The sequence below is a fragment of the Phoca vitulina genome, unplaced genomic scaffold, assembly GCF_004348235.1.
Source record: "Phoca vitulina isolate PV1807 unplaced genomic scaffold, GSC_HSeal_1.0 scaffold5, whole genome shotgun sequence".
NCBI lineage: Eukaryota > Metazoa > Chordata > Mammalia > Carnivora > Phocidae > Phoca > Phoca vitulina.
In genome coordinates, this window is record NW_022589708.1 from 60031823 (window position 1) to 60054809 (window position 22987).

Below are 22987 nucleotides of genomic sequence, written 5' to 3' on the forward strand. Positions count from 1 at the left end.
GGTTCACCTCAACTGTTGCCCATCTTGCAGGGATCACTGTCCCGCATGGCTCAGCGCCCAGTGTCTTGAACATGATTGTTTCATATGTTTTGTAGTTGTTGGTTTGGTGGTTTTAGGTGGGAGGATAAATAAAGTTCTTGTTACTCCATTTAGTTACAAGTAGAAATCTCAAAATTAGGGTTTATTTTTTCTTTTATATATTTAATATTCCTCTTATTTTAAGAAGAAAGTTGTATTTTAACGATTTATGAGTAAGGCGATTTCTAATCATGCTTGCTGTATTTAAGTTTATGAAGATCTGAAGTGGGGTGAAGGGAGGGGGGGACCCAGAAAATAAAAACAATAAAGTGCCACTCCTTAACCCAAAGCTCTCTGATTTGCTCTTTGGTAGTTGCTCTGCTAGATTAGGAGAGCCCCTTTGTTCCTTTTGGAGAGAGAGTCTCTAAATGAGTTCTATGAATGTGCATTCAAAATGTATGGAAGATGTTATAAATAAAATGGTCATGGTCTTTGAGTTTTGATCTACACCATTAAAACTTTGACAGTAAAATACTGTAGAGGAAACATAATGAGAGAACTTACTTCAATAGATATTGAAATGTATTTTAAAGCTATAATAATCAAAATATTGAAGTAGTATGCTAATGTAGACACAGATTAGTAGACCAAATTAGAATTTCCATAGGCAGACTTATAAATGTAGTTTAAACATTTAGCATAAAGGAATTATTTCAATCATGGGTTATTCAGAAGATAGCGTTGGTACAACTGGACAATTCATTGAAAAAAAAAGTTGGATCTCCTCTCCATATCTTACATCCAACTATATTTTAGATAGAATAAAGATACAATGTTATTTGGAGAAAATATAGGTGATTCATATAGGCTTGAGGAAGAGAAGGCCTTTTTAAGTATGATGCAGAGGGTACAACCAAATTGGAGTCAGAGAGTTTACAAAGAAAAATCATAGAAACAGAAGGAAAAAAAGAACAGAATAAAGTAAATAAGGTGAGCAACAAAGCAAATGTCTTTTAATTTTACAAACTTATCGTTTCTTTTCAGAATATTTAAAAGATGCTTCAAAGAAGATGAAAAGTGGGCTTATGTTTGTAAAATTGGTTAACCCATGTTCAGGTAAGCTTTCCTCCCCCCTTCTCTTCCGATAACAGTAACTTTAATGTTTTTTAAACATTGCTGCCAAAAAGTGTATATACTTACTTACCTTTGTATGTTTGTTCTTCCTTAATAGCTTTTAAAGGTAAGATGGCATTACTGGGTGACAAAAGCAACCTTGACCTAAACATTGTTTATTTCTTCTTCTAATTTAAATCCGTAAAACTGTTCACTCATCAGAAATGCATGCAAGACAGAAAGTGGTGTGTTTGGCTTCTCTCTGAAAACAGACTGATTTTCTTTAGCTTTCTTAAGCCAACTCTTCTTAGAGTAGTTATCCAACATTAGCGTCCACTTATATTCATTTTATGTTGTAAAGTAAAATAAACAGCCAGAGTAAAAAAGAAAAAACAAAGTTTTTACTTGACATGCCAAGATTTTGAGTGTTTTCATTTTTAGTGGTACTTTCCTTATTTTGTTCTGAAAAGGCAATATATTTGTTCCTAGTCAAGAGGTGATTTTTTTTTTATATTAAAAGCATTTTATACAGAGATACATATTTTATTACAACTAATTTCATCATAACTTTATATTCAGTGCATTTTGTTTTCTAATTTTTAGGCAAAAATATTAAAATATACCATAAATACATAGTAATATTGATATTTATCTCTATGTGAGATTATTTTTTTGTTAATTTATTTCACAAGATTTCTGTTAGAGGGTTGTTATTAATTTTATAAGATTTTGAGTAGACATTTGATACTTAGCAAATTAGAGCATTGTGCTGGTGGGTACAATATTGAAGAGTAAAAACAAGGGAAAGTCCATGGGTAGTGCCTTGTTATCGTTGTTGATGGACAGACATAAATAGAAGCCACAAGAAAGGCAAAAATTCCTGGCTTCTTCCAGTTTCCTTTTCCTCAAAATGGAATTGAATTTGAATTGAAAATTCATATTATCTGGAACTTCTAATTTTACGTTAAGACTAAATTGAGGCAAGCAAATTTTTTCAAGAGAAGTTTTAGGTAGCAGTAAAGGTTGTAAAGCATTTAATGAAAGTAAAGGTAGGCTTCTTGTACAATTTCTGTTTTATCTAAATGTCCATAAACAACAGAGGAACAAATGTTTGCATTTACCACATTGACTGTGGAAAAATAAAGGCTAACATTTGCTGAGCATTTACTATGAGCCGAGTACTGTTTTAGGAACTTTACATGTGTTCTGCCTTTCTGATCCTTACAAAAACCTGTGAGGTAGGTTCCCTATTGCTCCCATTTTACAGATATGGAAACAGAGGCACAGAAAGGTTTACATAACTTCCCTGAGGGCACATGCACAGCATGTGGTACACATAGATTCAAACTCAGGGTCCTTGATAGTGCTGTGGTTAGAAAAAAATTTCATGCCTCGAAGGGCCCTTGCCTTTCTCACTTAGAGCTGGCCCTCAGGCCCTGTCCCTCTCTTGGGCCCTCTGGTGACAGGGAGCCACATGCCAGCTCAGTTCATCTGACTGAAGCATTAGGTTTGGGTAGTTTAAGAATGGGTTTCCCCTTGAGATCTAATGGAGGATTCAATGAGAGGCTTTGTAGCAGTTAAGATGAATGATTTGCCCTTTTTTTTATTTATTGGTTTAAGTTCAGTGAGGATTATAGAGCTGGAAAACAAGCATCTGTATGTAATAGCTGTGAACTTTCCTGAGAGTCAGTTTGTATAGAATATATCTATGTATGTTTATGTCCATATTAGGAACATTCCTCAGAACTATTGGACAGTCTTTTGATTTTGTGTGTGTGTGTGTGTGTGTGAAAACTTAAAAATAAAAAACAGATTTGTCTTAACAGGGGAAGGAACCATTTACTTGTTCAATATGTGTCTACAGCAGCTGTTTGAAATAAAAATTTTCAAGGAAAAACACCATTCTTGGTTTATAAATCAATCAGTCCAATCAGGTAAGTGACTAGTGTATATATTTCCATTAACTAAACACATACTCTAGCTTTTCCATCCTTCATGCATAGGGGTGCAGGCCTGTCTGCCCAGTTTGGAGTCTGGTCCGTGTCTTAGCCTTCCTTGGCATCAGAGTAGGGTTTAATCAAGGGGAAAGGAAGGATAGTTTGAGCAAGTTTAAATTAATTATCTACGTATCTTAGATAGTAGGAAAATTTAAGCTAGTAACTCCACTTGGTCTCCTAAAACACAGATGCGCCCTTAGTCAGAAATTAGGTGATCTTTCTAACACGGGAACATACATTGTGTGGACTGGGGACTCTTTGTTCTTCTGTTAGACACTTTTGAGGATCTTCAAGGTTTAACATCTTATTTCTTGGCAAATGGATATGCTTCTAAAATAAAATAGAATATAACAAAGATTTTTTAATGTGTTGTCATATAAATTACTACTGCCCCCACCTCTATACCCCCCCCCCCAGCACACACATCCAACACCAGAGTTCTGGTTCTTTTAATGTTCCTCTAATTTGGGGGCAGTGTTGACTCAGAAGGAAAAAGGATACTGCATGTTCTGATGGTTCAAGGAGTCGGGGAGGTGAGGGGGAGTCAGGGATAGTTGAGGCATTCTGCATTCCCTCTGCCTATTTTCTCATTGTTTCCAGAGAGTATTTTCTATTTCTTTGTAAGCCCTCTGCTTTCTGTTGACTGTGTATGTCTCCACTTAGTGCCAATGTAGAAAGGCCACTTTGTCTTTCTTCTAAGACATTCCAGAACAAGAGTTTATTGCTGGTGATAAATTTCATATACCTATGTGCATGAGAATACTTGAAATGGCTTTCAGTTGCCAAAATGCAATGGCAGACTGTGTATATAGTCTGGCAGGTGGAAAGTATGTGTATTCCCTTTTATTGTCGCTGCTATGCTTATTCATTTGGCAATATATGAGAGTTCTAACTTCTAACGTAATACACTTGCAACTGGTTTAGCTAGATAGACACAGTAATATCCAGATGAAACTGGGAAATATTGGGAGGCAGTGATTGATCACCTCTCCTGGACTGTCTGAGTTGGTACCTGCTTTTTTTTTTCTTTTTAATAGACCTTATTTATTCAAGTGGTTTTACGTTCATAGCAAAGGTGCCTGCTTTTTTCATCATTGTCTTCTTTTTAAACTTAGCCTTGAAGAAAGAGCTGCTTTTAAGAATAGCCACCAGGATATTGTTTTCAGACCTAGAAACCTGTTCCTAATTTCTATCATGGATGCCTCCTATAAAATGAGCTTAGAGATTCTGATAGGTTGTTCTCATAAGTTTCTCTTCTACTTTTAAAAAAATAATCAACTACAAAATTACTTTCTTAATTTTTTTTTTACTTACTATAAAATGGAATCATATATATAATTTAAGGTTAGAATTTCTTGGCCGTATAGGTAGGTTGCTCTTTTAGGGAATAAAAGTAAGTACATATGTTTCCTGAAACCAAAATAAGTATGAAGATAAAGAAATTGTTTATTGTTCCATTTGATGAAATATCTCTTCTGGTTCACCTCCATGGAAGAAGGAGTCGGGGATGATTGGAGGGGCTGCGATAGAGGAAAGAATAGTGGGGAATAAATAGGCTAGTTTGTTTGATTTGCCTTTTTTCCTTTTAGCCTGGATGTACCATTAATCTTACTACAGAGTTTCCTGTTCCTTATACTCAGTCTTGTTAGACTTCTTTCCTCTTGCCTTTTCCTTAGGGAGTAGGAGGATAAGGTAAGGTTTGGATAAGGTAGGGTCTCAGGTGGGGAACCACCTTCTGAGTTTTGAATCATTGGCAATTCTAAGCTGTGAACCCACAGACTATAGAAAGAGTTATGTTTGGAGAGAATAATATTGCTTGCCCATAGCTTCATCCTCAAATGCATAGGAAATTACATTTTACTGCAGCTTTATAGATAAACTTATACATACAGTTCTCCTGATGTTTGTCTGGTTCACATTCTGTCAATATTTCCCCCAACTCTTGCCTTTTTTGGGGGTGGTGGGAGGACCTCTGTTAAAAATGATTTCTATGGACTCCGGGAAACAAACTGAGGGTTTTAGAGGGGAGGGGATGGTGAGATGGGTTAGCCCGGTGATGGCTATTAAGGAGGGCACGTATTACAATGAGCACTGGGTGTTACACGCAAATAATGAATCATGGGACACTACATCAAAAACTAATGAAGTACTGTACCGTGACTAACATAACATAATAAAAAAAATGATTTCTAAATATTTCATATCTTCTTTATTCATTCATCCTTCAGTAAACAGATTGTTTCCATCCCTTGGCTATTGTAAATAATGCTGCAATAAACATCAGGGTGCATATATTCTTTTGAATTAGTGTTTTCATTTTCTTTGGATAAATACCCAGTAGTGGAATTAATGGATCATATGGTATTTCTATTTTTACTTTCTTGAGGAACCTCCATACTGTTTTCCACAGTGGCTGAACCAATTTGTATTCCTGCCAATAGTGCACAAGTGTTCCTTTTTCTCTGCATCCTTGTCAACACTTGTTATTTCTTGTATTTTGGATTTTAGCCATTCTGACAGGTGTGAGGTGATATCTCATTGTGGTTTTGATTTGCATTTCCCTGATGATGAGTGACGTTGAACATCTTTTCACGGGTCTGTTGGCCATCAGTATGTCTTCTCTGGAAAAATGTCTATTCAGGTCTTCTGCCCATTTTTTAATCAAATTATTTGTTTTTCTGGTGTTGAGTTGTGTAAGTTCTTTATGTATTTTGGGTATTAACCCTTTATTGGCTATATCATTTGCAAATACCTTTTTCCATTCAATAGTTGCTTTTTCATTTGGTTGATGGTTTCCTTCACTGTACAAATCTTTTTTTTTTTGGTGTAGTTCCAATAGTTCATTTTTGCTTTTGCTTTTGTTTCCCTTGCTTTTGTTTCCCTTGCATGTGTATATATATATATATACACACACAATGGAATACTATTCAGCCATAAAAAAAAGAATGGGATCTGGCCATTTGTGACAACGTGAATGGACCTAGAGGGTATAATGCTAAATGAAATAAGTCAGACAGAAAAACAAATACCATATGATTTCACTCATAAATGGAATTTAAGAAACCAAACAACACAAAAGAAACAAAAAAACACTCAATTTTTAAAAAAATTTTTTTTTTATTTATTTGAGAGAGAGCACGAGTTGGGGATAGGGACACAGAGACTCCCCACTGAGCAGGGAGCCCAACATAGAGCTCAATCCCAGGCCCCCCTGATCATGACCTGAGCCAAAGGCAGATGCCTAACCGACTGAGCCACGCAGGTGCCCCCCCCCCCCCAAAAAAGGACTCTTAAATACAGAGGGCAAACTGGTGATTGCCAGAGGGAAGGTGGGTTGGGGAGTGGCTGAAATAGATAAAGGAGATTAAAAGGTACAGACTTCCAGTTGTAAAATAAATAAGTCACAGAAATGAAAAGTACAGCATAGAGAATACAGTCAATAAGATTGTAATAATGTTGTTTGGTGACAGATGGTGACTACACTTACTATAGCACATTCTGCCTTTCGAAAGCGTCATGTAAATCTTGTGCCTATGTAAGAAGAGCTTCTGAATTTGGAATTTCACATATATTTTTCAAGGAATGGTTTCCACATTGGGATTAAGATGAAATAAGTTGTCTTTCCAAGACATTTAATTCTTTTTGTTCTCTTTTTAATCTGTAGGAGGTCTTCTCCACTTTGCCACACCCATGGACCCTCTATTTCTGCTTCTCCACTACCTCAGAAAGGCTGATAAAGAGGTGAGTTTCCCTGTTTGGGACTTTAACAGTGAGGGAACAGAATAGATCGCTTTTTGCTTGATCTTCTCTCTCTCCTTTTAATGACCCAAATGTAGATTCCCCACAATTCAGATGTAATTTAATTTGATTCAGGTTGGTAGATTTGGTCTAGAACATGTGCTGGGATGGATTAGAGGACCGACACAGACCTGAGAACCAGCACTCATCTCTGACTAGTTTACCTGTGACTTCTGAGAATGGCCTAGGCCTCCATGCCACATGCCTTACTTGTTTGAGAAAAAGCCTAATTATGAAAATTTTATCACTAAGTACTCATTCGTTTTGAAAATACAATACAAATGTTAAGAAACTGAAACTGACCTCGGGCCTTAAGAAAGGAAAGACTTATTTTCTTCTTTCTGTGAGACTATTAAATAGGTAAACTGGGGTGTGCCTAGTAAAAGCTCATTCATGGGGAAGCTGTACTTGAGACTTAAGGAATCCCAGTTAGATGAAATTTACCCTTCCAATATAAAGACAGAGTTCATTAACAGTAATCGTTTCAGCCAGAGGTTCTAAAACATTTTGGTTTCAAGATACCTTTACAATCCTGAAAATGTTTAAGGATCCCCAAAATGTTTTTGTTCCTGTGGGTTTTATCTATCAATATTTACTACATTAGAAATTAAAACCGAGAAACTTAAAAATAGTTTTGTTAATTTATTTTGAAATAAAAATAATGAGACCATTACATGTTAACATAAATAACATGTTTTCAATGAAACACACAACAAAATTCAGTGAAGAGCATGGCACTGTTTTCCATTTTTGCAAATCTTCTTAATGTCTGGCTGAATCAAAGACATCTAGATTCTCATATCTGGTTCTGCATTCAGTCTGTTTCCATGTATTGTTTCCGTGGAAGTAGATGAAGAATATGCAGCCTCACACAGATATGTAGTCAGAAAAGGGAGGAATAGTATAATAACTCTTTCAGACAATTGCGTATATTCTTTGATACTACTCTAAAAATCAACAAGGGGTAGTGATTTCTTAAAAGTTCATTGCAATGTGGAATCTGAAACCCTGTCAATGAATTTCCCATGCTCTGTTTACATGAAAATCCATTGGTCTGTCTTGCATTGAGAATGGATTTTTTACCCGTGTATGACTTTGTAATATCATGCATTGGTCATTTGGAAAATATTGTTTCACTGATTTCTGCAGATCTTCCAAATGTTGACACACCTCATTTCTCTCTCTCTCTCTCTCTCTCCCTCTCCTTTGTTAATATCACCACTGACCTCATCAGAAAACTATATTTTGGGAAGCTCTCATAGCAGCCGATACAACTTTTCTACAATTCTAATTTTTGCTTGGAAGTTAAAATTGTATCATTGGCTGCAAGTACTTTCAGTCTTTTCCTTGAAGTCACAGGTTCACTTCTTTTATATTCTGCCAAATACCCAAGTCTGAACAGCCCTAGTCTGTAATGGTTTTTTCGGTTAAAAATGGTATCCCACAAAAAAGTAGTTATTTCTGCTCTTGACTCAGTGACGCAGGCACTTTTCCTTGTGGTAATCACTGCACCTGGGTAGCGGCAGAAGGGCTTTAGCATCCCTTTTAACACACGGAATATTTAAAAGATTTGCACTCAGGGTCAAGGTTTAACTAACAGTAATTGCTTTTACTTCTTGATGAAGGATATCCTTAAGTGACATGGCTTTTGTTTTGTTTTTTTAACTGCCCCGCTGGGCAGTGAAGAGCACAGGAGCTGTAGGACAGGTCGGTGCCGTGGCCATGACTGGTGCGAAGGAGCCTGCAGTTCCACCCACCTTGGCCATGCAAATGTCAGCACAGTGAAAATGCAGATCGCATCTTAGCATTGTTGTGAAAATAGTTTTGAGCTCTGGACCCCCTGAAAGGGTGTTAGAGACTCCCAGGCATCTACCAACCACCGTTTGAAAATCTGCAAATTAACAATTTTAAGGAATCAGTGTTATTTAAACTGCTTAGAATAATCTGGGTTTTCGTACCCTGTTTGCTTATAGTTTAAATGTTTATGGGCTCATCTTATTTAGTCCTTAGACCAGATTTCCAAAACTTCCATATGGTGGGTACCTCAGTTTAATTTGCTGTAAAAATGGAAAGCAATAAAACAGACTTCAAACTTTAAGTCATGCTCTCTCCGGATGCAGCTTAGCTTCTTTTATTTCCCTCCTTTCCTATATCCTCTGTCTGTTAGTGTAGATTGGTGAAGTTTTACTCCTTACTTCATTCATGGTGCTCATTATCTGGAAGCTACCATGGAGCCAGCGTATTTAAGGTGTATGAGCGGCGAGGCCAGTAAGTCTTCGTCTCTAATGAACGGAGATGGGCTGGTCACCACCAGAAGCAAGGATCTGGTAGTATTCAGTTGAATACTTCAGTTGGCTCCCATTAGTTTTCTAGGATACATTAACAGAGAGAAAGTCACCAACCGGCCTTAGCTCCCATAATGATGCACATTTAAAGCCCTTCCCCCCATGTTGTGGAGTTGTTTCCCTGTGTCCCACTGAGACCATGACTGTGGCGAATTAACCCTCACCCTGGCCCTCTGGGAGTCCTGAGGGCTGGTTCAGGTCGACAGACACAGAATGAAGCAGAAATCCTGCTCAAAGTGGTGGTTGGCTTTCATTGTAAACCATCTTACTTTTTCTTCTCAAATACTTGAAGTACCCTATAAAATAACTCATGACATTTAGGTATTTCCTTCCCTGCATTTTACACATGATCTTTTCCTACTGAGTTAAAGAATATTGGTATGCACTTTTGAAAGGTTGACCTAGTCTTTTTTAATCTCAGAAAAATTCTTTCTAGCTATCCCAACTGTTACTAACTTTATATTCAAAGCAAGTTGCTTATTGCATTTCCTTTTTGGGTATATATGGTAAAGAAAGTGAGAATGAAATATTAGTTAATTATGAAATTATTATATTATAACTGTGTGGCAGTCCATTGTATATAATTATTGTTTTAAATTGCTAAATATTTAAAATATTTGTTGACCATGATAGAATATAGATTAAGGTAGATATCTAAAGACAAGAAGATTTGGAAAATCTGTGGATTATTCTTACTATCTGAAGGAAAAAGACAGCATTGAAATTGAGGCATTTCTTACCATTTGTTGACTTAACAAAGTATGACGAGCTTTCACACATGCTACTGAATGAATGAGATTTCACCCTTCAAACCAAATAAAACTGCATTTGCAGAAAGAAAACTGATCAGATGGTTTCTTTGTCTTCATGGAGTTGTCGCTAAAACAGAAAAGCAGAGTGAGCTAGAAGTGGGACATGGGCAGAACCACACATTTTATAAAGTCCGTATCCCCAAGTCAGGGAACTTATCATTTAGACAGACTTCACCCCTCCATGCTCCTGCACAATTAAGTAAAAATAACCTGATTGGGAAGAAGAATGTTCTGAATTCCTATGTTCTGAATTCTGGCCCATTGGTTTCCAGGCCTTACCCACCTCTGTAGATGAGCCTGATTTAATATGTGTGCAGCTTCCTTGTACTTATCCCTCTGGCTATCTTTTATTTTATCGTGGTCTACATTTGGAAGCATTATCAGACAGCTCTGGCAGGAGCAGATTCATTTTGGTAATTTTCTCCTTGCTGTAGTATTGCTTCCTTCAGCCCTGGGGTAAGGATAGGGAGGGAAGCTGTTTGCTCTGTGTGTGATCTGGGCTTATTCCTGAGTGATGATCAGGACTCCTGCTCTGTGACCTCAGCTTTATATCCTTTCCCACACACTGAATGGGTTGGACCAGCCCAATGCAATCTCTACCATCTCCACAAGCTTCTATGGCTTCTAGCGCTCTTCCAGAACTCCCCCCGCACCCGTGACTGTACTTTTGATATGGGTGGTACACTGTTTGGAACCCCAGTGCTTTCAAGAGCTTCCTAGAGGGAGCTGAGAGTCAGTTCTGGAGCCTATCCCAGTTGAGGGGTTCCTTAGGTGAGACAAGTGGCTTTGAACTTAGTTTAAAGATCCAGCTATGAGATGATGTATCTTTTTCTTTTTTATAATGTATGAGTTTGCTGACTGGAGTGCTTGCATTCTGACTGAAGTCTTCTTTCAGGGAAAGTTCCAGCCCCTAGAGCAAGTTGTGGTGGATGACATGTTTCCAAATTGCATCTTGTTGCTGAAACTTCCTGATCTTGAGAAGTTACTTCGACATGTGACAGAGGAAAAAGGTAGAGTATGTGGCCTTTTAAATCAGGCTTATGGCTGCTGGAAAGGCTGGGCACCTGCCCCACTGAATGGAAGGCTTGTTCTATGCCAGTCGGAAGGGAAGCTGTCATTCAGACTTGCTTCCACTCATCAGTGCTAGTCCTCTATTGCATTGGACTATTCAGTCTTAGAAATTCTAACCAGTGGAATACAGTGGCCTATCTCCCACAAGGCCAGGGATCATGAGGCTTGGGCTTTGGTCTCAGCTCTTCTTTGAACTAAGTATGTGACTTCAGTTAAGTTCCTCGACTGCTTTCTACCTCAGATTTCTCATTGTAAAATTACATAAAGCCTATACCTTCATTGAATCAAGAAGTGTTTATTGAGTGTCTACTAAGAAGCATATGTTGAGCACTAGAGTTAAACTAATTATAAATAAGACATTATCCTTTCCCTCAGTAAGCTTTGAGTCTATAGGGGACAAATGCAAATAGGGCAATGACAGCGGAAAGTAACAGAAGTGAACTCCTGGTTCTCTGGGGATGCACAGGACAGGTTTATAACCTCGCAGGTGGGGAGTGCAGGTAGTTGGCTATGGTGTTGCTCTCCCGGGTGAAATGACCTCTAAGTGGAGCCCTGAAGGATAAGTCAGAGTAGCAGCATAACAGAGGCAAGGATATATGGGAAAGTTCATCATGTATAGGAAGCTCTAAGGAGTTCAGGTTAGCCAGAGTATAGGATGCCAAGGATGCATTTAGGTTGGTAAGGAAGGAAAGGGGTGGGAATGCAGGGCAAGGGTTCAGATGATGAAGGGCCTGATGTGTGTCTGACTTTGTCTAATGGTAGTGGAGTGTCAGCAGAGTTTGAGCAGGGAAGAGCTATAATGTGAAAAACCTATTGGAGAATCTAAGGCCGGGTCCACGGAGGCTGCTGCAGTGGTCTAGGCAGGAATGATGGTAGCCTGAGCTTAGCACCTGGAACTAGCAGAAAGTAGCCCCGAGAGGTAGAACCAGCCTCATTCGGGGTTGGGCGGTAGTCAAGAAGGAGGAGGAGTCAAGGATGACTGTTGAGTTGTGCCCTGACCCGCAGTGGCGGTGGCCTCCTGGAGACACAGGTGGGAAGAGCAGGCTGGGGGTACTGAAGAGAGGAGTAGTAGATACTATTCATTTGACTTCTGAGAGAAGGAAGTGAGGCAGTGTATGTAAGTATGTCTTGTTAAGTTAGAAACACTATACAAACTTAGCATCTGTGTCTCCAAAAAGTCATCCAGGTAGTTTCAGGGTTAATATGGACATGGAGTATGGGAACCAAAACAATGGGCTGATGAGCTGTGGTTGTTCATGGTCAGTTTGGCAACCGTGACAGTTCTGAGCCCAAGAAAGTGGTGGTTCCAAGAAGTGTAAGCTTACAGTGGGAAAGGGGAGAACCTCACTGACTGCATTTTACATTTTAGGTTCAACTAAATTCACCCTTGGCCAGGCTTAGAGCTTCATTTTGGATATGGAATGTGGCACCAAGGTTTTATCAAAACAGTCCCATTAAAGACATTCCCTGATGCTGAGCTTGGAGGAGATAACAGTCTTTTTGTGGGTGAACAAATGAAGTAGCTCATAGCCATTTTTGAAAGCTTAAATAATGAGGAATAAGTACAAGTCATTTTAATTTTGCCAAGCTAATGTAAATTGAAAATGCAATGAATTCATTATCCCAAATGCTTACATGAGCTGTACAAAGAACAGTTGTCTTAAACCCAAACCCAGAAACCCAGATTGAGAAATGGTGTTAATGCACCGGCATTTGTTAGCTTAGCCTAACAAACCTAACAAACCAGCCTGCGGTTCAAAGCAAGAACTTCCCTCCCTCTCATTCCTTCCTTCTTTCACACGGAACCCCTGACCATTGATTAAATCATTATCTGAACTCCTGTCCTAATCTCTGTCACTCCTCAACATGGCTTAACAGTTGGAAGTTCTGCTGAAATAGAAAGTGCATGGCCTGCGCTTATCTTGTTTGACCAGCTCTAAATAAACTTCAAAATACTATGAATTTCCCTTTGGATCTTCATGGGAAAAGATGTCTATCTCAGTATGCTGTCCTTGTATACAGAACTGACATAAAGAAAATATTTCACATATTTGTGCTCTGGGTTAAGGGATAAGGCAAGTAATGTGAGATTGTTTATGTGCATTTTAATAAAGAGGTCTTTTTGAGGGTGAAGCACACTTAAGAGATAGAAGAGATCCTACAATTTCTTTTTTTTTCTTGTTTTTAAAATTTTTGGTTTTGTTTTTAAACCTTCCATTATTGTAAGATTTACAGAGTGTCATTTATTAGGGGAAGAATTTAATTATGAAGAAACTGTCAAGACTTTTAGAGAAAATTGCATACATCTTTTACTATATGAAATTTAATCTGAATTATCACTTTATGTTTTGCCTTACTATCATTAAAAAAGAAAGAAAGAAAAATTTAAGGCTAAGAGTGTTTAGAAACCTGGAATGTATATAGGCTGATAACATATCTGCTTTGAAAATGAAAGTACATGGGCCAGTAAAACAATTATTTTAGTTAAGAAAATTAAAGATACAAAAAATTCAGATAAAAAACTGCAAATATTATTTGTACTCGACCCAATAATCAACAAAGGTTTATATTTCATTATATTTGCTTCATATCTTTTTTGGGAAAGAACTTCTTTAAGAACAGTCTGGTAATCTGATCTCAGGATCTGATGGCATGCAAGGAAAATTAAAAGTATATTTGCCGTATAGTTTTGAAGAAATCAGATTTTCAGCATCCTTGGTCTGTAAGATGAAGAGTTTGAAGGGTTGAGAGTATCCCCCATATGTTATAATTAGTACTTTGCAAAATTGTTCTAGATCATAAAATAAAGCTTTTATTTTCTCACCTTTATAGTGTTGAGATTATTGAATGACCGGGATGTGAACATTATTTAAATATTGCAGCTAATAGTCTCTGGTATCTACCATAAAGAGATGCTTCTGGAATTAAATGATGTAATACAAGTAAATCAATGCCCAAAGAGTACTGGATATATAGTAAATGCTCAGTAAATATTAGTACTATTAAGGCTTCTGAATTAGAAATTATTAATTCTTTGTTGATGTGTAAGTACTGGGCACACCCGTACGCATCTGTTTGATGGTCCATTGCTAAATATATATTGAAGTGGTTTAAGTAGAATGGGGATAATCAGGTAATAATAAAAATATCTACTATCTAATGAGAAATTATGTATCACCTGTATTTTACATACGTTATTGTATCCTTACAGTAATTCCCTCTCGTTATTGTTACAACCTGCATTTTTACAAATGAGGAGACCTAGGCTCAAAGAGGTGAAGTTACTGGACTAGCATCACAGAAGTAGAAGTGGGGAACCAGAACTGGAACCCTTGTCTGACAACCACTCTTTCCTCTCCTTCTTGCAACTGTGTAACACTTCCAGAAGACTTGGGTAGAATTGTTAGGTGGTATCTCATGCAAAGATAGAAACTTATTTTTAAAAAAAATCTTGTATATCCCATCTTCATAATTTCCCTTTGTGAGGCAAAAAGAGAGAGTCAGGAAAGAAGACAGAGAACTACGATAACGTAAGGAAAAGACAAGTTTCTCATCCCAGCAGTGAGCTTTCTGTTCTCAGGAACCCATTCCCCTCTTTTAGCGATTGCCTTGGGTCCCAGCTGCCTATTCAAATTTAGCTTACTGTCCATTTATGAGTTACTGTTTGGTTCCGCTCCGTATTTTATTGCTAGGATTTTCAAATTAAACAAAGAGGACTGCTAAGGAGTGGTCAGGTGGTATCCATGAGAGGGAGCAAAGATAAAGGAGAGAGCTGATTGTCTTTAACGTCCATTCTCTCCATAGGCACTCTGCAGATAGAGCAAACCCTGAAATACTCAGATTCCCCAGCCAGCTGGTTTGATATTAAACTCCAGATGCTGTCTCAAAAGTCTGTGGCATTAAAGATCTGGTTAAGCCTGCTAGGTTTATGAGAACCTCCCCCTACCCACCTCATCCCTGCTGAGTAAACCCAGCCACGATTGTTTGTATCCCAATGACGATGACCGTGACCTTAGTTAGCACTGCCTGCTTTATTAGTGAAGGAAATGATGTGTCTGTGTTTGCTAGCTCTGGGGCTCAGTACGTTTCTTGCCAAAGAAGCTCACGTTCAGTGGAGGGATGACAGGGGAAAGGCCTAATAAAGGGTTATGAACTTCGTCTTGAGTGTAACACTGTTTCATACTGCAAGCCAAAGCTGCACTAGGCTGTCCGATGTGATTAACAGGAAGAGCCAGGAAAACTTACCTGATTAAAATACCCCAAGTACAGTTGCCAAGTTTCTATCCCCAGGAGGCAGGAAAAAAAAGAGACCATATGAGTTTCTGTTATGGAAAACATTGAGAAAGTAGATGTGAAAATGTGCTCTAGGCAGTTTGTTCAATAATACATCAGGGAAATTCAGGATTGTGAGCCGATTTCCCAATTGCTGAACATGTTATTTAATTGTGGACTCACTTTTATTCCATCTTTATTTTGTAAACCCAATCTTTCCAGATGTTTGAGACCAGTTTTATAGGCACCAGACACATTAAGGAAAGAAACCTTTCCAGCATATGTACATATTATCTAACTCACCAATTCTTGCAAATATTAAATTTAAGACACGAACAAACATGTTATGGTATTTTTCATAATTTTGGGTAATCTGTGGCCTTCATGAATATTTTGAACCCCCTTACTTATCAAAATTTGTAAATTTCAAAATTAAGCAGTAGCTCATGCACTCGGTCCTTTTGTAGCATTCTGGGATATCCGAGTTTGATATTTCTTAGTGATCATCTTGTCCAGGGACTGTTCAATTAGAAATAAATTGATAGTTAAAAATTTCCTAGGAAAAAACCTCCAGGCCCAATTAGCATCACTGATGAATTCTGCCATACTTTAAGAAAGAAATAATACTCAAATAATGATACTTACTCAAATCCTTTCAGAAATTAGATGAGGAAGGAATATTTCCCAACTAATTTTATGAAGCCAGGATTATCCCAATACCAAAGTCAAAATTATTTTAAAAAGAAAACCAGGCCAATATCCCTTATGATCATAGACTAAAAAATTCCTAATAAAATATTAGCAAATCAAATATATAAAAAGGATAACATATTATAACCAAGTGGGATTTATCTCAGGAATGCAAAGTTGGTTGAACATTAGAAAATCAATCTGCATAATTCACCATATTTACACATGACAAAAGAAAAACTGTATGACAATCCCAATAGATGCAGAAAAATCATTTGACAAAATTCAGTCATAACATAAATTCTCAGCAAATTAGAATAGAAGGGAGCTTCCTTAGTCTGGAAAAGGGTGTCTATGACAAACCTAAGCTAACATCATACTTCACTGTAAAAGACTGAACAGTTTTCCCCTATGATTGGGTATAAGGTAAGCATGTCTGCTTTGACCACTTCTATTCACCATTATAGTGGGAGTCCTAACAGTTTCAATAAAACAAGAAAAAGATAAATGGTATACAGATTGGAAAGTAAATAGTGAAACTATCTCTATTCATAAACAATATGGACATGTATGTAGAAAGCCCAAATGAGTCTACAAAAAAATAATTACTATAACTAATAAACAGGATAAAAAGTCAATTTATAAAAAATGAATTATATTTCTGTATACTAGCAGTGAACAATCGGACAATGGAATAAAAACATATTCAGAATATCATCAAAGATCATGATGTCCTAGAAATAAATATAACACAGTATGTGCAAGACCAGTACACTGGATTTCACAAAACATTGCTGAGAAATTAAAGAATTAAATAAATAGATGTACCATGTTCATGAATTTGAAGATTCAATATTGTTAAGATGTCCATTCTCTCCAAACTGATCTATAGATTTAATGTAATGTCTATCAGACTTTTTTGGAGGGAGTGGGGGGGAAGAAAATGATGAGCTGATTCTAGAATTAATATGAATTTGCGAAAGACCTGCAATAACCAGAACAATTTTGGAAAAGAAGAACAAAGTTGGAGAACTTAAGCAATCTGCTTTCAAGACTTACTCTAGAGCTATAGTAATCAAGAAAGTGTGGCATTGGTATAAGGATAAATATATAGATAAGGGAACAGAATAGAGAATCCAGAAGTGGACCCACACTTATATAGTCAATTGAATTTTTTCCATAGTGTCAAGATAATTCAGTGGGAGAAAAGATAGTCTTTTCAACAAATGATCTGGAAAAATTGGATATTCATATGAAAAACAATGTTAACCCTCACCTCACAGTCATACAGAAAAAAAATTAACTCAAAATGGATCACTAATTTACATGCAGAAATGGAAACTATTAAACTTCTAAAAGAAAACATAAGAGAAAACTTTTGTGACCTTGGGGATAGGCAAGGATTTCTTAGGACATAAAATCCACTAGCCATAAAAAAAAAATTATAAATGTAACCATAAATTACATTTCATCAAAATTAGTATCTTCTGTTTTTTGAAAGACACCATTAAGAAAAAAGAAAAGATAAACCACGGTTGGAAGAAAATGTTTACATGGTCTATCTGATAAAAGATATGTATCTCAAATATATAAAGAGTTTTCTTAACACAGTAATAAGATGATATACATACAACCCAGTAAAAAAAAAATCGGCACAAAGTTTGAACAGACACTTAGCAAAAGAAGATTTATAAATAGCCCATAGGCACACGAAAACAGGTTCAATATCATTAGTCACCAGGGAAATGTAAATTAAAACCACAAGGAAATATCATTAGTATTCACTAGAGTGGCTTGAAATAAAAAGGAAAAACAATAAGTTGAGGAATTACCGGAACTCACCTACCTGGCTGGTGGAAGCATAAAATAGTATAACCACTTGACAGTTTCTTATGACTCGGTAATTCTACTCCTAGGGATTTACCCAAGACTTATGAAAACACATCTCCATGCAAAGACTTGTGCAAGAATGTTCAGAGCAGCCTTTTTGTTTAGGGTGATAGTTACATGACCGTATGTATACATTTGTTCAAACTCCTCAAATTGTACACTTAAAATGGGTATATTAACCATATGAACATTATTCCTAAATAAAGGTGATTTAAAAAAAAAAATGGAAGTAGTTACTGATCCATGAGAAGCTAAGCCTCCTCATTTCTGACATGGCATTTGTTTGTTTGTTTGTTCATTTTGTTTTGTTTTTTCCTCCCCCACGGCCCCCACCAGGTAACGCTGGAATCCAGTGATAGAATGTGGGAAGCAAGGCAGGAGGAAGTGATGGCTTTGAGATCGGAGCCTGGTTGACCGGGAGGATGGTTTGGGAGGAAGATGAACAGTCTGTCTTTAGGCACAGAGCCTCAGCTCAGGGCTTTGGGCTTCCTGGTTGGGGTTATTTGGTCTTCTTGAAACAAAATGAACTCACCCCCAGAGAAAGGTACACCTGGCCTCAGAGCAGGATGAAGCAGAGCCCAAAAAGAATCAGAGGAAAAGTCACTAGAGACCTAAAAGAACCAAGAGGAAAAGTTTTTGTAGAATCATGGAGGAGAAGTTTTTCCCACAAAGAACAGGGTCAAAAGTACTGAGAAGGGTGAAGACCTAATTGATCTTGATAAAATGAACATCAGATCCGCAGCTCTGAAGTTAGCCTAGTAGGAGTCTGGTACCCTGCTTAATGGCTCAGTGACTTTGGACAATGTAGTTCACTTCACTCTAACCCAGTCGTTTAAGGTGGGGACAAACAGTGGTTTTCACCTGAGATTCATTCTGAACATCAGTGAGAGATGTATATAAAGAACGTACACAGGCTTGAAGATACATTAGTTTCTGATGCTATTATCATTAGCAAGTTGTCATTTAATCTTTTTTTAAGTAATATTAAGTATTTGTTATGTGTCAGGTGCTGTGCTTTCGGCTTTGTGTGGATGATCTCGTGTAACAGGTGACACCGTGCACTGGGTGTGTCGGAGCCCCGGCAGTATGCATGGCTCAGAGGCTGTGGTCTCCACTTCTTCTGACAGAGCATTTGCAAGAGGATTAAGGAAGGGTCTGCAAGGTGCTCAGGGAGTGTGAGAGAGGAAGGAAACTGTGGCAGGTTGTAGAACGTTCTTTCAAGAAGTGTGGACATAAGAGGCAAGAGAGAAGTGAGTAAGAGTCTAGGTTGGATTTCTTAGGAGAGACCTCTACGCTGAGCTTCTTTGAAGATTTATCTCAGGCAATGAATGGAGCTTCTTTAGAAGTTTTAACCCACACAGTGGAGTACATTTATTGAGTGATTGCTGTGTGCTCTTAGAATTCCCCTTATTTTTGTACATGGGTGGGACACTGTCTCCAGGGAAGTTGAGTCTAGTCTCACCTGCCTTGGTTCCACAGCAGGCTGTTTGCCCAGGTTTGCCCAGGTTTGCCCCTGGCTCCCGCATAGCAGACGTCAGTCGCCCCTTGGAGTTCTCAAACTCTGACAACGCCATTTGCAACAGTCTCTCCTTCATTATTCCAGTGACACATCCTGAGGAGATGGGTGCAGAAGCCCAGTCCGCACTCCATCATGCCTCCTATTGCCCACAGTTTTGACAACTGCAGTCCGGAACGGGGACGACACATGCAGGTGCTAAGGCCAGCCCTTCTCCCATATAAACCATTTCGTGGAACGCAAGCGATGTAACAGACTGCAGAAAACGATCCCTGAATAAGCATTTCCATTTCCTGCAACGATTATGGAGGAAAGAGAAAATGTCATTCTACCTGGGTAGCAAAGTCACATGGGGGGAGTTTGCATCTGGCCCTAAGATTTCCAGGGATCTCAAAGATCACTCCTGCATGAGGCAGGAGGCTGGGAGCCGCAAGCCTCTGCCTCTGCCGATTGCATAGAAAGCAAAAAACTCCATGAATGAAGTGTTACCAAGGAAATAACGCCTCGTGTCACAGTATGTAAAGCTAGGTGGACTGTGAGGGGAGGAAGTATAACTTAGAAGAGGTGAAAGTTTTATCCCCATTAAGGGCCAGGTCAAGCCTGTCGTAAATCCAAATTCCCCTGAAATATAGTTACGGTTATACTGGTAATGTGTTCAAAGATAGGCATATCTTTTCTTCTTTCTCGCTAATCCCACCAGGACAGTACCAAGTAGTTAACAAGGTTTTTTCCCTCAATGCCTGCAGTGCACTTCATACGCATCTGTTTAGTTTCAGTTTCCTTTCTTGGGATTTCCATTCTTATTTTAGAAAAGAAGTCTCTCATTGAAAACACTGAGCTAAGCTTCAGATTATTTCAAAAAAATGAAGGTTGCTTGGCATGTTAATTTGCTGAGTTTTAAAAATTACAGATTTTCTACAGATTTGTTTGTGTACTTTTTTCCAGTTTTATTAAGAAGTAATTAATACACATCATTGTCTAAGTTTAAGGTGTATGGCATGATGGTTTGACTCACAGGTATTATGAAATGATCACCACAATAAGTTTAGTTAACATCTGTCATCTCATATAGATGTAATAAAAGGAAAAGAAAAAAAATTTCTCCTTGGGATGATAACTTAGTAAAATTTGATGATTTCCTTAAATTCCCATTCATTTAATTTTTGGATGAAACCTGAGGCACCCAAGTTCTGTTTGGGGATTTTTTTTTTTTAACCTCTCAAGTATGCTCTCAGGCTTATAAGTTGAGTTTTTCAAGAATACAAACTGTTATGAAACATTAATTGTTGTTGATATTTTATATGTATATATACATATCTTATGAATTTATTTTTTGTTTAATACACTCTTCTGTTTTTTTCTCTTTAATCCAGAAATAGACAAAAAGAAATATTACAAGTACAGCAAGGAGAAGACAATAAAGTGGCTGGAAAAAAAGGTATAGTACATCTCCAATACCTTACAGCAGAAAAAGTTTTAATGCTCCTTTTAAAAATTGTTTAGAGAAGGTGCTAAGTCTGAATCCAAAGGCCATCTTGTATATCCAGCTAAAGGAGAAAAACTGTGTAAAGATATCCAAATATGGAAAGAAATCTCTTACTTTTCATCCTCCCTAACTCATGTATCTCTGGAGTTAGCCTGATGTTTTCCTTTGACCTGCATCCCCATTGCCCGTGATCCTCACCACTGGACAAAAGAAGTTCTCACTACTTGGTGATGTAGATTTGAGTCTTCCACGCCAGGTAATATGAGGTGGGATGCACATTGGCTGCTGTCAGTCCTGCTGTTGTCTCAGAGGTTGACGTTGGTCACACAGCAAGGCAGGGGGCTGAGGCAGACAGGATTCAGGCTGAGAGGAAGTGTGTCTCACTCTCAGCTTCTGGTTGCCTGAGGGATCTTAGTGATCCTAAAATCCTAGAATAATATAAGGTCTAGAGCAGTGTTTTCCAAATTGATTTAGTGGGTCAAAACCAGTATTTCTCTTGGAATGGAATGGAATGGGATTGGGATGGGATGGGATGGGATGGGATATATTAAAATATAGCAGAGAGTAAGGACAAGTATTAAGTATGATTCTTTGAAACATATATTTATATATGTGTTTAAGTATTGGGTTGCTATATATTTCTTACTGTGGGTATAGTAGAAACAAACAAACAAACCACTTTGAAAGCCACTGGTCTAAGATTGTGTACTTACACACTGATTAAGAATCTCACCAGACTGGGTCTATTGATAACAAAGTTTTTCAAGGTCAGTGGATACCAGTATAGTACTGATTCCTAAGATTCTCCTCTATCTTGTATGTAAAAACATGCTTGTCATATCATGTTACGGGGCACACAGGGAACCTAGAAACATGGAAAGGAACCTTGCAGAGTTAGGCCCCTACTATACAAAATAGTGGAAGGATTTTAAAAGTGTCCCTGTGGTTCACCCTTCATTTGCCTTAGTAGTAGGTGAAGAATCAGGGTAAGTGCTGAGAAGGATCTTGGCATTTAGTTTTTTTTTTTTTTTTTTTTAAGATTTTATTTATTTATTTGAGACAGAGAGAATGAGAGAGCACATGAGATGGGGGAGGGTCAGAGGGAGAAGCAGGCTCCCTGCCAAGCAGGGAGCCCGATGCGGGACTCGATCCAGGGACTCCAGGATCATGACCGGAGCCGAAGGCAGTCGCTTAACCAACTGAGCCACCCGGGCGCCCCCATTTAGTTTTTGTCCTTAGCAAATGATAATGTCACGAATAGCAAAGTGACGTTTATATTTATTGATTGTGTCTCTTTTCTTAAATTCCTAGGAAGTGGGAAATTTTTTTATTAACATATAATGTATTATTTGTTTCAGGGGTACAGGTCTGTGATTCATCAGTCATACACAATTTACAGCGCTCACCATAGTATACCCTCCCTAATGTCCATCACCCAGCCACCCTATCCCTCCCACGCCCCATCCACTCCAGCAACCCTCAGTTTGTTTCCTGAGATTAAGTCTCTTATGGTTTGTCTCCCTCTCTGGTTTCATCTTGTTTCATTTTTCCCTCCCTTCCTCTATGATCTTCTGCCTTGTTTCTCAAATTCCTTATATCAGTGAGATCATATGATAATTGTCTTTCTCTGACTGACTTATTTTGCTTAGCATAATACCCTCTAGTTCTATCCACGTCATTGCAAATGGCAAGATTTCATTTTTTTGATGGCTGCATAATATTTCATTGTATATATATAGACCACATCTTTATCCATTCATCTATTGATGGACATCTAGGCTCTTTCCATAGTTTGGCTACTGTGGACATTGCTGTTGTAAACATTAGGGTGCATGTGCCCCTTCGGATGACTACATTTGTATCTTTGGGGTAAATACCCAGTAGTGCAATTGCTGGGTCATAGGGTAGCTCTATTTTCAACTTTTTGAGGAACCTCCATACTGTTTTCCAGAGTGGCTGCACCAGCTTGCATTCCCACC

The 22987-nt window shown here is 37.9% G+C and overlaps 1 protein-coding gene across 3 annotated transcripts in view; it reads left to right on the plus strand.

Annotated features, from left to right (window-relative positions):
- The window catches only part of RNASEH2B (ribonuclease H2 subunit B), a 71252-nt gene that overhangs the window by 22053 nt on the left and 26212 nt on the right, over window positions 1-22987 (plus strand). For all 3 annotated transcript variants that reach the window (XM_032403083.1, XM_032403081.1, XM_032403080.1), the window contains exons 2-6: window positions 1063-1134; window positions 2958-3065; window positions 6793-6869; window positions 10979-11093; window positions 20896-20960. In XM_032403083.1, coding sequence (XP_032258974.1) covers window positions 1063-1134; window positions 2958-3065; window positions 6793-6869; window positions 10979-11093; window positions 20896-20960 — 437 coding nt within the window. The remainder of the gene's footprint in view (window positions 1-1062; window positions 1135-2957; window positions 3066-6792; window positions 6870-10978; window positions 11094-20895; window positions 20961-22987) is intronic.